The 13,757-nt window shown below is 56.8% G+C and overlaps 2 protein-coding genes across 19 annotated transcripts in view; one reads left to right on the forward strand and one right to left on the reverse strand.

The window, feature by feature from the left end:
• Wdr25 (WD repeat domain 25) overlaps positions 1 to 3,540 on the forward strand; it is a 134,303-nt gene extending 130,763 nt beyond the window's left edge. For 6 of the 10 annotated variants that reach the window (XM_006515660.4, XM_011244054.3, XM_006515657.3 and 3 more), the window contains 3 exons: positions 49 to 219; positions 1,496 to 1,636; positions 2,332 to 3,540. In XM_006515660.4, the coding sequence (XP_006515723.1) occupies positions 49 to 219; positions 1,496 to 1,636; positions 2,332 to 2,553 (534 nt within the window). In that variant the 3' untranslated portion in view covers positions 2,554 to 3,540. Of the gene's footprint in view, positions 1 to 48; positions 220 to 1,495; positions 1,637 to 2,331 lie in introns of those variants that run through there. The other 4 variants (XM_006515661.3, XM_011244056.3, XR_003950025.1 and 1 more) reach the window with 3 other exon arrangements.
• Positions 3,541 to 7,266: 3,726 nt separating this feature from the next.
• The window catches only part of Begain (brain-enriched guanylate kinase-associated), a 36,062-nt gene continuing 29,571 nt past the window's right edge, over positions 7,267 to 13,757 (reverse strand). For 5 of the 9 annotated variants that reach the window (NM_001374200.1, NM_001163175.1, NM_001374202.1 and 2 more), the window contains 4 exons: positions 12,739 to 12,805; positions 12,082 to 12,189; positions 10,414 to 10,497; positions 7,268 to 9,437 (listed from right to left, as the gene is read on the reverse strand). In NM_001374200.1, coding sequence (NP_001361129.1) covers positions 8,070 to 9,437; positions 10,414 to 10,497; positions 12,082 to 12,189; positions 12,739 to 12,805 — 1,627 coding nt within the window. In that variant the 3' untranslated portion in view covers positions 7,268 to 8,069. Of the gene's footprint in view, positions 9,438 to 10,413; positions 10,498 to 12,081; positions 12,190 to 12,738; positions 12,806 to 13,757 lie in introns of all 9 variants that reach the window. The other 4 variants (XM_011244128.2, XM_006516044.2, XM_006516041.4 and 1 more) reach the window with 1 other exon arrangement.

Here is a 13,757-nt window from a genome sequence, read left to right on the forward strand (position 1 = left end):
GAGCACCTTCCCCACGCCCACCATGGTGACTAGTGTCTACTCTTACAGGTGGTGAAAGGCTACAAGGCCACCATCCAGCAGACCCTGGACATTCTCTTCCTCCAGGAGGGCTCCGAGTTTCTTAGCAGTACGGACGCATCCACCCGGGACTCTGCTGACCGAACCATTATCGCCTGGGATTTCCGGACCGCTGCCAAGATCTCCAACCAGATCTTCCATGTGAGAAACTTTGGATTGAATTGTTCTGCATGTCAGCCATAGGGGGTTTCCTGCAGCCCTGGGGTGGGGTCCTGGCTCCTTTCTGTCTGGGGCAGAGGGAGATCATTTATTTGAAGTATCTAGGACAGGGGTAGTCATAGGTCAGGTCTAGGGCTGCTGCACACAGTGGCAGCCTCTGATGACTGCCCTTTCTGGTCCAGCCGCCCATGACTTTGATAATAGCACCTCATGGAGTACTAAGAAGGAGAGAAGAGAGAATGCTTATAAAGATGGAGCACAGTGTCGGGCACAGAGTCCTCCCTGATAGTAGAATTGTCATGACCAACCCAGCACCATCATCACTACCAACCTGATCACCACCTCTATCACCAGCATTACCATCACTGCTGCCACCACATCACCATCACCATGGTTACCACATCACCATATCACCATCACCATGGTCACCACCTCCATATCACTAACCATCACTGTTGTCACCTCCACCATATCATGATCACCATTGTTACCACCTCCACCAGATCACCATCATCATGGTCACTACCTCCTACCACATCACCATCACCATGGTCACCACCTCCACCATATCACCATCACCATGGTCACCACTACCACATCACTCACCATCACTGTGGTCACCTCCACCATATCATGATCACCATTGTTACCACCTCTACCATATCACCATCACCATGGTCACTACCTCCACATCACCATCACTATGATCACCACCTCCACCACATCATCAGCATGTGATCACCTCCACCATATCACCATCACCATGGTCACCTCCACCATATCACCATCACCGTGCTCACTACCACTAACTCCACCATCATCTCCATGACAACCATGATAGTAGTTACCACTGCCATCACTGTGCTCACTATCACTGCCTTTTGGTTATGTTCTGTATATGTGACACACACATGTACACACACACACACACACACACACACACTCATGCACACACACACACACACACACACACACATACACATACACACACACACTCATGCACACACACACACACACACACACACACACACACACACACAGCACCCTGGTTAGCCCACTGGGATCTGCGGCAGGATAAAGCAGCAGAGGGCTGTTCTAAAGCTTCTGAGTGTGTGGTAACTTTGTTACAACAGCAGCCACCCACCCAGCCTCCTAAGCCAAGGCCCAGGAGACTTGGCCAAAGCCCTAGAGCAGGGGCTCCATGGGAGGCAAAAATCCCCTGTGGTAGCCATCACCCCTCCATGTCCTGCTCTTTCAGGAGAGGTACACCTGTCCCAGCCTCGCCTTGCATCCAAGGGAGCCTGTGTTCCTTGCACAAACCAATGGCAACTACCTGGCTCTCTTTTCCTCTGTGTGGCCCTATCGGATGAGCAGACGGAGACGCTACGAAGGTCACAAGGTACCTCCATCTTTGTTACTAAGGCCAAATGCTGACCATTGGCCCCAAAGCTTCCAGCCAGGGCAAGTGGATCCCCTGGGCACTCTGCTGCCCAAGTGTATGATTGCTGGCTCTGTGGACAAGGGTCCACTCAAGGCCCAGGACACATCTAGTGCCCAGCCACAGAGCAGGAGAGCATGCCAGTTGACGTGTCATGGGGGTGGCAATAGGAGCAGGGGAGAATAGACTTGGGAGCCTTTTCTCTGTGTACTCCTTTTCTGCATAAGGCCTGCTTTGCTGAGCTGGAAGAGGCTAGGGAGTCACTGCCTTTGTGGCACCAGACCCCAGCTCTGCAGAAACTGCCTCACCTGGGTCCCATTCCCAGGACACTGTGGCTAGCGGCTGCCATCTGTGAAGATCACACTGCACAGTCAAGCTACATACTGTGTTTTAAGAAGTGTGCACTTGGTGCTGGGCATTCATAACTGTACTGGAGACCTGCAGCCCATGTGTCACAGGACTGCTGGGGCTGGTGGCCTTGGGACACCAGGTCACACCTCCACGGTTAGGCACACAGCAGGAGCATAGCTTCTCACCTCAGGGTCACTAAAGATAAAGCCAGCCCTGGGCTTAGCAGCTTCCTAGCCTCAGCTCATCCTTTGCAGCGTGGGGTGAATCATGATCCCTCACAGGTAGCCTGCTGTCTCTCTCCACAGGTGGAAGGCTACGCGGTGGGCTGTGAGTGTTCCCCATGTGGTGACCTGCTGGTGACAGGCAGCGCTGATGGCCGGGTTTTGATGTTCAGTTTCCGCACGGCCAGCCGAGCGTGCACACTACAAGGGCACACGCAGGCCTGCCTTGGCACCACCTACCATCCTGTGCTGCCTTCTGTCCTCGGGACCTGCTCCTGGGGAGGAGACATCAAGATCTGGCACTAACTGGCAACTGAGACCCTGCCCCTGGGTAGGCGGCCGGAGGTTAGGCTGCTCCCGAGAGCTGCTGGGCTTCAGTGACTCGGCTATAGCATGGGGGTGAGAAGCCGTCTCGGCGCAAGCGTGTGTTAGTAAAGGTGTTTGCCGAGTGACTGGTGGGTGACACGCAATCAGTAAGCGTGTGCTCTGTATGGTTTGGTTGGTTGATTGGTCTTTTACTTGTTTGTTTGTTTTGTTTCTGGTTTTTCAAGACAGGGTTTCTCTGTGTAGCCCTGGTGGTCCTGGAACTCAGGCTGGCCTTGAACTCAGGGACCCACCTGCCTCTGCCTCCTGAGTGCTGAGATGAAAGGTGTGTGCCACCACGCCTGGTGTGGTTTTTCTTAATGTGATTTTGGCAATGAACACATATTAGCAGTGTCTTCCTGCCTTCTTACTGCAGATAGGGGAGCTTGAGATGGGACTGTCACCTGCTGGTCCTTCGGACAGTGAGGCTCTGGGGCTTGTGACTGCCCAGGAGCTCAGTGCACCTCAGCGCCCCCCACCACCACCCCACTATAAGACACCAACAACTGTGTTTCTTCCTACCCACCTCTGGTCCTCTAACTTGCTGCCTGCCCACTGCCAGGTGGGTGGTCTGTGGTGGGCAAAGCTATGCATCTGTCCTGAAGGAGTGCGAGGAGAAGCAGGGACTCAGAAGCACATAGAAGGAAGTGTGGCATGTAGGGAGTGGAACTGTTGGAAAGGATGACGAGGATTAGGAGGCGTGGCCTTGTGGGAGGAAGTGTGTCACTGGGGGTGGGCTTTGAGGTTTCAGAAGCTCACACCAGGTCCAGTGGATCTCTCTCCACCTTCAGATGAGGATGTAGAACTCTTAGCTACTGCTCCAGCGCCATGCCCGCACTCTGCCATGCTTCCTCCCACCATGATGATAATCTGAATGATGAACCTCTGAAACTGTAAACCCGCTTCAATTAAATGCTTTTTAAAATAAGACTTGCCGTGGTCATGGTGTTTCTTCACAGCAGTAGAACAGGGACGAAGACAGGAAGCCTAGCTCCCTAGGGGCCTGGAGCAGGCCTATGAGTCTCAAACACTATCAGACTTGTGACTAGGATGCCCGACGGCCCAGGGACTCACTCACAGGTTGGGGTGGGTATCGTGGTACTTAAAAGAGGTAGGGAGGGGAGGGGGGGGGAGGAGGAAGGAGGGGAGGAGGTCTGGGATGTGGCAGAGTGGTGTATGGCTTCACCCCTAACCCATTCTGCGATCTGGTCCCGGGCATGACCTGCCCCTTCCCTCCCTGCCCCAGCTCTTCATCTGTGAGGTCAGGGAAGCAGCCTGCGTGTGTGTTGGGATCTGGAAGAGTGTTGGTCATACTGAGTCTTAGGGCCAGAAGTGGCCCAGGGATGCTGTGTTAGGATATTTATTTTAGTGTCCAAGGCATTGAAGGGTACCACCATCTGGGGAAGCAGGTCAGGGCCTTGGGTTGGGCCTTGCCCCAAGGCTCCTGTGTCCTTGCTGCCACAATAGGCCAGTCCCCTCCTCCCCCGGCTGATGGCTGCCTCCTCTGTGCTCAGGTGCCACGGGGCCAATGTGCTTGTCACCCTGAGGACAAGCTACTGTCTCTTCCCCACGAGCATACAGGGAGATGCTCATTCAGGGAGCCACAGGGGTGTAACTCCTTCTCCCTCAAGCAGCATGTCCCACCCTGTGCTGTCCTGTGTGACACTCGGCAAGATCCCTGGGCAGGACTTTGTGTCCCGCCATGTCCCTGGAACATAACTGTCCAACGAATGACTTCTGCTGGGACCCAGGCTTTAGAACCAGTCAGGCACAGATCTGAAGTCTGCCTGAAGTATTGCATGACTTTGGGCAAGCTTTGTGGTTTACTCAGTGTCTCAGTCCCCCTAACCCCCACAACCCCCCTGGAGAGTAGCACGGGGCCCATGTTCATTGGGTCTTCGGGTTACTTGGATCTGTGTGGCTACCTTGTGATACTGAGCCTGTTCAGGCTGGGTACCTGGCCAGATTCGCTCTAGGCTTTGCTGTGGTGGGCCACGGGCTGGTGGGACCCTCTCCTACTGTTGACTCTTGCTTTCAGGGTCTTAGCACGGGCCAGATTTAATCTCGGTAGAGGCTGCTGGCAGGAGCTGCCTCCTTCCTTCCCACTTGAAAAACCTCATGGTGAGCTTCAGAGTGGCTGCCGTCTGCCTCATACTAGACTAGGACTCCTTGCCCAGGAAGATGGAGAGCTATGATCAGTAGCTCTCACCGTGAACCAGAGGACTGATGTGATCCTCAAAGAACTCAGGGCCCCTCGTAGCATCTTCATGAGTGTCTCCCCGAGTGCAGGCCTGAATGAGTGAGAATACAGAAGCAGGGGGGCCAGCCTTCTCCAGCCTCTCCCGCTGGCTGTCCCTCCCACTCCTGCGGCTGCCATCCAGGGTTTCTACCGTCCCCAGGATATCTTCTACCGCCTGCAGTGATCGGCTCTGCTCACTAGGCTTTCCCAGAAGGGCTAGCAGGTAGCTATCTATAGAGGGGTTCTCTGTCTACCTCTGTACCCAGCCCTCTCCTGCCAGTGTCCCTGGGACAACAGGACCATAGAGCCCTGATTAGACTCTGGGCCTACCTCCTGGTGGTATAGGATTGGCTTCTTACATGAGAAAGCTTTTGCTTTCTCATGTACACAGTGAGCCTGTTGGGACAGTGAGGGTAGGGAAAGAGCTCTTCCGACTGTCTCCTGGATGGTGCTGCCAGGATAGACGGATACCAGGATAGACAGATCTGAATCTCTATGCTGACTCAGGTCCAGGGGAACAGTCATGGCTTTCTAGTGGTCCCATTGTGGTTGCTTCCTGGTGCCATCCCTAGGGTCTGGTTTCTTTCTGCAGGGGTTGGTGCATTGTGCCCCTGTATCTACCCCTAGCTGGCTTCCTGGGCAGGAGGACAGGCATGCGTGTCCCATGTTTCCCTGCTTCTTCAAATGCCTCTTCCAAAGAACATTCAGCAAGACTGACTTTGATCCTAGCCGAGGTGCCGGGGAGTTCACCATTTGCAATTTAAAAATAGGCAAAGCTAAATTTGGCAAGCACGGAGAAAGATGAACCTGGAGTGTGGGTTCTCCCTCCACCCGCCCTCCCCGGCCCAACTCACCCCATCCCACTTTCACATCTGCAATCTGCAGCATCAAAGCAGAGGGATCCTGGGAGCAGAGCTGCCTTGTCTAGAGATGCCTGTACACGTTGGACCCACTCCTGTCTTGCTCTCCGAGTCAGGTTGTGACTTTCATCTGAGTTGTACTAACACACATCCCCCGACCCCCACCCCCACCCCCGCAGGGTGGCCATGGCCCTCCGTGTCTTGCTGAGGAGGCTCCTTCTTAAAGGGCACAGAGGCATGGCAGGACCACCTGTCCCTGAAGCCTGCATCCTTGATTCCTTTCACTGTCTCCCAAATGGCTCTCCATACTCCACCAACCCAGCTGGACTCCATACAGGAGGTTGCCAACCATCTAGAAGGCCCAGGAAAGGGCCAGTGTCCTCTGGATAGAAAGAAAGGGGGAAATTAGCCCTGCCTCTGGTGATAGCCAACCAGTGGGAGTGTGGCCATGCACTTCCTATTGGGGTCTCGGGGGAGGGGCTATGGGTTGTTCCCAATGGTTGAGCATGGACATTGTTGTAGACTAGGCAGGGTCTGAATGGACTCCTGAGAGGGTGGTCTGTGAATGAGGGGTCCCCTACCAGGCTTCACCTGGTAATCTGGGCATATGGGGACTGGCAGGAGCTACTGTCCCCTATGACAACAGGTATGGGCACAGAACATTGGAAACTAGTGGCCCCAGGGCTCTCTTGTCAGAGAGGCACCAGAGAGCACGGACTGTTTTAGAATGTCCTGCTGTCATCTACCTGGGCCTTTGCTGGAGTTCGCTCGTGAACTCCTGTGCATCCTTCAGTAGCTGGTATGAGCTTCTCCTGACCCCATCTCCTCTCTCCTCTAGGACAGTGAGAACTCTCCCTGATTTGGAGTCTATGAGGCCCTTTATCCTTAAAGTTCTGAGCCTAGCATTACATCTGTCTCCCTCTCTCCCAGCTTCTTGGGGGTGGGTGGGGCAGGGCCAGCATGGGGCTGGCTGGATGGCTCTAACACAGGGGACAAAAGGAAATCATGAGACCTCAACCCAGAGATCTGGGGAGAGGGATGCACAGCCTGGGGGTTCTGCGCAACAGCAACCCAGTGCTCTGATGGCTGCTAGCTTTGAAGGCCAAGGCAGAGCTGCGGGGCACGGAGCTTCAAGGCACAGAGCTGCGGGGCATGGAGCTGGGATGAGGTAGTTCTCAACAGGAAAGGGCCATGGGTGTCCACAGGAGGCAAATGGAGAACCCTTCTGCAGGAAGGAGCCACCGTCCTAGGCCTTGTTGAAAACCCCACAGTTCATTTTCAGGGTTTGAATGGCCGTGTGTCAGATAGCCAGGCACACAGAGAAACGGGGTGACATGAGCAGGAAGCAAAGACACAGGCCTGCGTCTGTGTCTGGCTTGCATGAACTGGAAGGCAAGCTGTGTAGACCCCTGCAGGGTGAGTCACAAGTAGAGAGACACAGCAGTGCCATCAGAGGACAGTGTTGGTGGCTCTGCCAACAGGGTCCAGTGAGGGACACCAAGGCCCCTTCTTCAGTACTGGTTAATGATGCCCGGAAAGAAACAATGCAAACCTGGGCTCTTTCCACTGCTGTCCTTTATTAAGGAGTTCGAGATACAGTACTAAGAGACTGGCATGCATCACAGAAGACAGGTTCACAGGGGTGGGAGGAGGGAGGAGCCTCATGTCTGAGGTAGAGTCAGGTGGTGTCGGGAGGGGAAGGGGAGGAACGAGCACCGGCTGTTCTGGGGGTGTCCCTGGCCTCTCTTGGGCCCACAGGCCGGGCCATGGAAAAGCTCAGGGTGGATCAGGGCGGAGTGCTGGCTGCACTGTGAGACGAGAGCAGAAGACATTTTCTGCGCCCTAAGTGGCTTTGGTTCCCCTCCTCAGTGTACAGAACTTCCCACTTGTTCCCTTGTTTCTGGCTTCTCCCCTCTTGTGGAGACTGGTCCCTCTAGGGTCCCAGCCTCCCCTTCCCTGGGGCAGGCCCCATGCACCCTCACTGGAAATGAAGGACCTTCATGTGGGGTTTGCCAAGGCTGCCACCCAGAATCTAGCGGCAAGTGCGTGAAGAAACACTCTCTTTCCCTAAAAAAATAGCTTCACTTACAAAACAGGGGATGCTCACTTCAGGGAAGGGTGCAGAGCAGAAATATTCGGGGTTTGTAGCAGAGGCTGGGGGGTCTGTAGCAGAGGCTGGGGTGGACAAGACGACGCGCCAGAGGGGGTCTCTTCAGGTTCTACTGGGGTGGTAGTAGGAGGGTCAGGCGAAACTGGAACTGGACTTCCTTGGCAGGGGTTGGGACGAGGGGGTGGGGTTAGCTACTCCCTATATGGGGCAGGGTGGTAGGGAGCGCCTGACTGCAGTCTGCTGATAGCAGTCAGTTGAGCAGGGTACCGTAGAGCTGGGCTTTAGTGAGACTGTCCTTACGGCTCAGCCCAGAGCCTCCAGTCCTTGGGAAGGCCTGCTGGGGGCTGAGGCGAGTGGGAGGGTGCATTTCAGGAGAGGCCTCCATGGAGCTAGGCTCCAGGGACTCGCGGGAGCCATGCTCGGGCTCCGGGCTACTGCCAGCCCCACACAGCTGCACCCTGAGCCTATCTCCATCCCCATCACTGGCTGCATAGCCAGCGAGCGCATCAGCCGAACGACTGGGACTGAGGCTCAGATCGCCACCTGCTCGGAGGAAGCAGGGCTCGGCCAGATGACCCTGAGACAGGTCATCGCCCTCCGAGAAACTATCGGCCTTGTAGGTGGCATAGAGGGGACTGGCACGGCCCTCGGCCTTGTCGCCGGGGCTGCCGCCGCCAGCGGCGCCCCCGCCGCCGCCGCCGCCGTAGTAACGTTCCGAGTAGTTGCAGGGCGAGGCAGCGCGGCCGGCAGCGGCGCCGGCCTGGTAGGAGTAGGCGCCCACATCCTCCACGCTCACGGGCCGCCACTGGCCTCGAATGTCCTCCCCGGCAAGCCGGTTCCCGCTCGGCTTGGCCCGCAGGCTCCACAGGTTTGGAGGCATGAGAGCCTGCTGGGGGCCGGGGGAGGCCGGGTAGCGGTAGGGCTCGGCCGGGTACGGAGACACAGTCCGAGCAAAGCCTGGGGCGACCTGGGCCTCCAGCGGGGAGCCCAGGGTGGACGCGGCCTTGGCGAAGCGAGGGCCGCTGCCGTAGGTGGCGGAGGGCTTGCGGTTGAAGAACTCGTCGCGGCTGCTCAGGTAGATGGCCTGCTGCGAGGCGGTCAGCGTGCCGGCCTGCGCGTGCTCCTTCTCCTCGGACGTGGCGCTGAAGCTGGAGTAGGAGCTGGAGGTGGGCAGCGAGGCCGCGTAGCCCTGGTAGGCCTCCCGACGGTAGGCCTCCGGGAAGGCCGCCGCCTCGGCCTCTTCCTCCTCCTCCGCCGCGCTGTCGGTGGAATTCTGCGCCCGCAGGAAGCCCACGTCGGTCACCGGCGTGTCCACGCTGGGTCGCCGGGCGTGCTCCCGCTCGTCGGGGCAGTAGAGAGCTGGGTCGCTGCAGTAGATGTCTCCCTTGTACGGGGGCCGCGGGCCCGACTTCTCCACTCCGTCGCGGTAGCCCAGGTCGCGGGCCGAGGCATCCGACATGCGCGAGGACAGGCTGCCCGGGTCCGGCTTCTCCAGCACTTTGGCGATGACGCAGGTGGGCACGCTGTCGGCGTAGGCCGGATGGCACAGTGCGGACGGCAGGCTGCAGCCATGCTTCTCCATGTGCAGGCTCACGCGCTGTTGGAAGTCCGAGGGCAGCTGGAACGGGCGTGAGGAGGAGAGGAGAATGGGGACAGGTCATAGCAAAGGGGCCCAACCCTGGCCCCGAGGCCAGGGCTACACCAGCATCGCCGACAGAGACGGACAGACAGACAGACAGACAACAGGCCTCCCTAGGTGTCTCACCTCACACCAGCGGGAACAAACTTAACCCCCAAGGACGAAGATGTCCCCAGCACCTGTACCCGTCCTACCCCAAGGGGCCCAACAGTCTAGAGAAGCTGGACCCTAGCTAGGCTCCAGACCAGCACCCTTTCTGGGTCCTGCCTAGGGAGGGGGTGACTTGTTTCTGCCAGATGACAGTGTGGGACCTCCTCCCCCATGCATTGCTGAACAAGACAGACTCAGAAAACAGATGCAACAAAGATTGAGCGGCCAGTGCTAGGCCAAGGGTCTCCACGGAGTGCCTGTGGCAGGTAGGGGGTGTCCCGCTACTGTTTGATCTATTTTGTGAGTGTCGAAGGTTTGGCCTGGCCTAGGGAACAGGGTCGTGGAAAGTGGTCTAGGTAGGATATTCCTTGTGCATGTGTGGTGGGAGAAACAGTCTGGCCAGAATGGTCACAGATGGGCAGGGTGGGCTCTGTCTAGTTTAGTTGGATACCAGGCAGCCTAGACTTGGACTCTGTGCCTTCAATAAGGCCTGTCCTTCATGTCGGTTTCATGTCTCTAATCGTGACCAGGCCCCATGGTGGCTTGGTGGGGCGCACACATGGGGTAACCCTCAAATGAAACAGCTGTGTGTAGCCCAAGGGTGGGTCTGGGAAGTGTGGAATGGGGGGGGGGGCTCCTTTCACCATCAGGAAGCCGGGACCCAGGTGCACGAGGGACGAGGGTTCAGGCTCACCGGGTAGCTTCTTCCTGGAGGGTGGGGAGAGGCTTCGGGGTGGGGTGGCCCCAAAGGAGCCGGGTGGTCCTGGGACGGGGCGGGCCTGGCTGTGGGGCGGGGCCACGTTACCTCGGACACCTTATGGACCCTGCCGTAGGTCTGGCTGCACTGCAGCAGCTGGGCCGCTAGATTGCAGTCCTTCCTATAGAGCTCCTGGAAGACAAGAGACGGTGTTTGGCGCAGCTGCCCTGGCCGGTGCCCAGAGTCAGCAGGGCAATGGGAATGGAGAACAGAACAGAACAGGCAGGGTGGCTGGTCGTGGTTGATCCCTGCCTGGGCTCCACACTGTCACTGCTTTGACCTGCTGGTGCGTGGAGGATGCCCAGTCAACACCAGGCCCTCCACAGGCTGGGGCAACAACAGGTGGGCCCCCCATCAGCTCTGAGCTCCCAGAAGTTAGCAGGTTGGTCTACCAGGTCTGGGGTTCCTATTCCTGTAGCTCCTGGAATCCAAAGATGACTCGGTGGGAGTTCTGGGCACAAGTCAGGGACAGTGATGAACCCCAGCCCCCTCCCATCTTAGTCTCCTGTTTGTGGTATTGACTGGCCTCGGGGCTGGTTTGCCAAGCAGTGCTGGGGTCAGGGCAGGTATGTGACCCCATGTGCAAGTGGGAGCCTGCTCAGCCTCGTGAGCTGAAAACAGATGCAAACAGTAGGAATGAGGGGTGTTTCCCCTTTGGAAAGAAATCTCTGTTGCATGTGCCTGTGGTGGACTGTTTCTTGCTGCTCTCCATAAACTACAGCTGGCCTAGCATGCACCTGCATTGCCCAAAGAGCCAAGGACACTGCCTCAGCTCCACTCAGCTGGGACCAGTGTCCCGAGCTGCCCTCTCCCAGCCCACCTTCGCACCAGCCTGCATGAGGGAGGGAAACTGGGTCTTCTAGACCCTCTCAACTCCTCCCTGAACTTCCTAGGAACAGAGTTACAAGTCAGCCCCTATAAGATCCCACAGCAGCTGTCATGAGAACCAGAAGGCTGCAGGCACTGAACAGCCAGCCCAGGTCGGCTTAGGGCATGCCACCTGGAGAAGCAGGAGACCTTGGACAGTCACAGCACACAAGAGCTAGGCTTGAGCTGTCTCCTGCTTGGGACCTCCCTGCCCCAGGAAGGGCCACCAGGCCTCTGAGTGCCAAGTCTCCAAATCCTAAGCAATATACTAGTGAGACTAACAGAAACCACAGCTGGCACACTTGGGCACTTGGCACTTCTAGCACAACCCCCAGACTGTTGGCTGTCCAATTAACTCTGTACTTTGCCTATATGGACTTAGAGTTCAAAAGGGCAGCTGTTTTTCTTTCCTCAGACTGTGTTGGCCAGACTGTAATCTCAGAACCTCATAAGATCTTGCAGTAAGGAGCAGAGGCTAATTAGTGTGTCCACAGTCAGCCCACAGGGGACAGTGGCAGGGTGGCTAGCCATCTCACAGGGCCTTTGGATATCTACACAGCTGTTGTGTGCTACTGGGGCTGGCTGAAGTTACAAGTCCTGAGTGGTCTGGGATCATGTGTAGGACAGAGGCCTCCTGAGTCCCATCTTCGGTCCTTCCATCAGAGGTCTGTCCTTTCCCAGTTACCCTGAACACTGCTCCAAGTCCTCTTGCCCTGCCTACTCCATTCTCTGGAGCCAGGCTGGAGTCTCTTGGAATCAGAAAGGCTCTGCCTGCCACAGCTTCACCTGGGAAGCCCCCAGAGGACACCTGTCACATCCCTCCAGGCACAAAATGCCCACGGCACTCACGTTGTCCTCCGACAGCTTGTCAATGGTCACCTTAGCCTCCAGCAGGTGGCTGTTGAGGGCGACAATCTCATGGCTCATGGCACGCTTCTCTTCCTCATAGTGCTGGCCCTGGGCAGTGGAGAAGGAGGGGTCTGTGGTTAGTGCCATAGCCCAGCTGTTGGGTCAGGGCTTTTATGAGCCAACAGCTGTTGACAACAAGGTGCCCAGAAGGCTAATGGTGCAAGGGCTAAGACCCAAGACTGATCAGGTTTAACCCCATCCCACCACTGACCAGCTGGCCCAGCCTAGGCCAAGAGCTTCAGTCACCTGCTCCTGGTGTCCTGTTTCTGAGGTGGTGTGTGTGTGTGTGTGTGTGTGACTTGCCCTGCCCATCTCACCCAGTGAGTTGGGAGAATGATGTGCAGCATGGCCCCCACCTGACCTGCACCTTTGGGTGTCAGGTTGAAGACAGGTAGGCTCTGAACACCCGACACCAGACAAGACCAAACGGGAACCACCTCGTCCTAATATAGGGGAAGTGGCAGAACCCCATGGCTGTTCTCTGAGCTGCCCACACAGCTGCCCTGGATCCCACCTCATTGTTATCCCGAGGGTACCTCTCATGCAGGAGTGCGAGCCTCCAGGGGCCGCTCAGTGAGAGGATCAGCTGGAGCTTACCATCCGGTACAGCTTGTCCTCCAGCTCTTGGTTGATCCTCTGCAGCGCCATGTAGTTGCTCTGAATCCTGCAGCAGGAAGCAGGGGTGGGGGTGGGGGGTGTCAGGGGCGTGACGTGCAAGGCCTGACCTTCCTGCAACCCCTGAGATCTCACTGCCCTTCCTAGCATTGGCTGCCAGGCACTGAAGCTCATCCGACCAACTGCACCTGATTCGGTGTCTGCGTGGGCTTCAGATCTCCTAGGCCATGGCTGAAGCCCCATCGTTCTGCCCACCCACAGTAGGGCTCCTCGGACAGAACACGGGAAGGCACATCCACGTGTCTCAGACGCCGGCAGGGTGGTTTACAGGTCAGCCGCACACACGGAGGAGACACGCGCATGCATGGACCCGGGGCGCATGTCAGTGAGTAAGTGTGGTTCCACTTGGGAAAGCAGGTAGAGATGGCAGTGATGAGCTCTGGACGGCCATTGCTAGTGGCTGGGGGACTGGGTATGGTGGCCCTTGTGTCCTCTAGACAACCTCTGCAGTATTATTTCTGTCTTGCCAACGGGAAAGGGACACAGAAAAGATGCTTAATACAGTTAAGAGGCAGAGCTGGGACTTCAACCAAGGTCTGGGTGCACTGCCTAAGCTTGGCTCCCGTACAGCTTGACAGTGACATTCAGAAACCCAGAAGAATGGGGCCATTCGATGAGGGACAAAATGCCCTCAGGACAGCGCCAGCTGCTACTCTAAATATTCAAAACAAATCCAACCTCTAGCAGTCTGTGTCGCCTTTGTGTTTCTAAGTTGGGGATGCCCACAATAGGGCTTAGAAAAATAAATGCACAGAAGGAAAATTTGTTAAGAATCACCCTCTTCTCAATGCATCCCGAGTCCCCAAGCCAAACAAGGACGCAGCTCCTACGTTCAGTTTCTTCTCAGGAGATTAGTGGCCAGTGGGGGTGGGGTAGGAGCTGGAAGCGGGCCCTTCTGTGCCGCTGCTAGCTTGTCCGAAGCCAGAGCAGAACATGCACGA

Source organism: Mus musculus, chromosome 12 (genome assembly GCF_000001635.26).
Source record: "Mus musculus strain C57BL/6J chromosome 12, GRCm38.p6 C57BL/6J".
NCBI classification, from domain to species: Eukaryota; Metazoa; Chordata; class Mammalia; order Rodentia; family Muridae; genus Mus; species Mus musculus.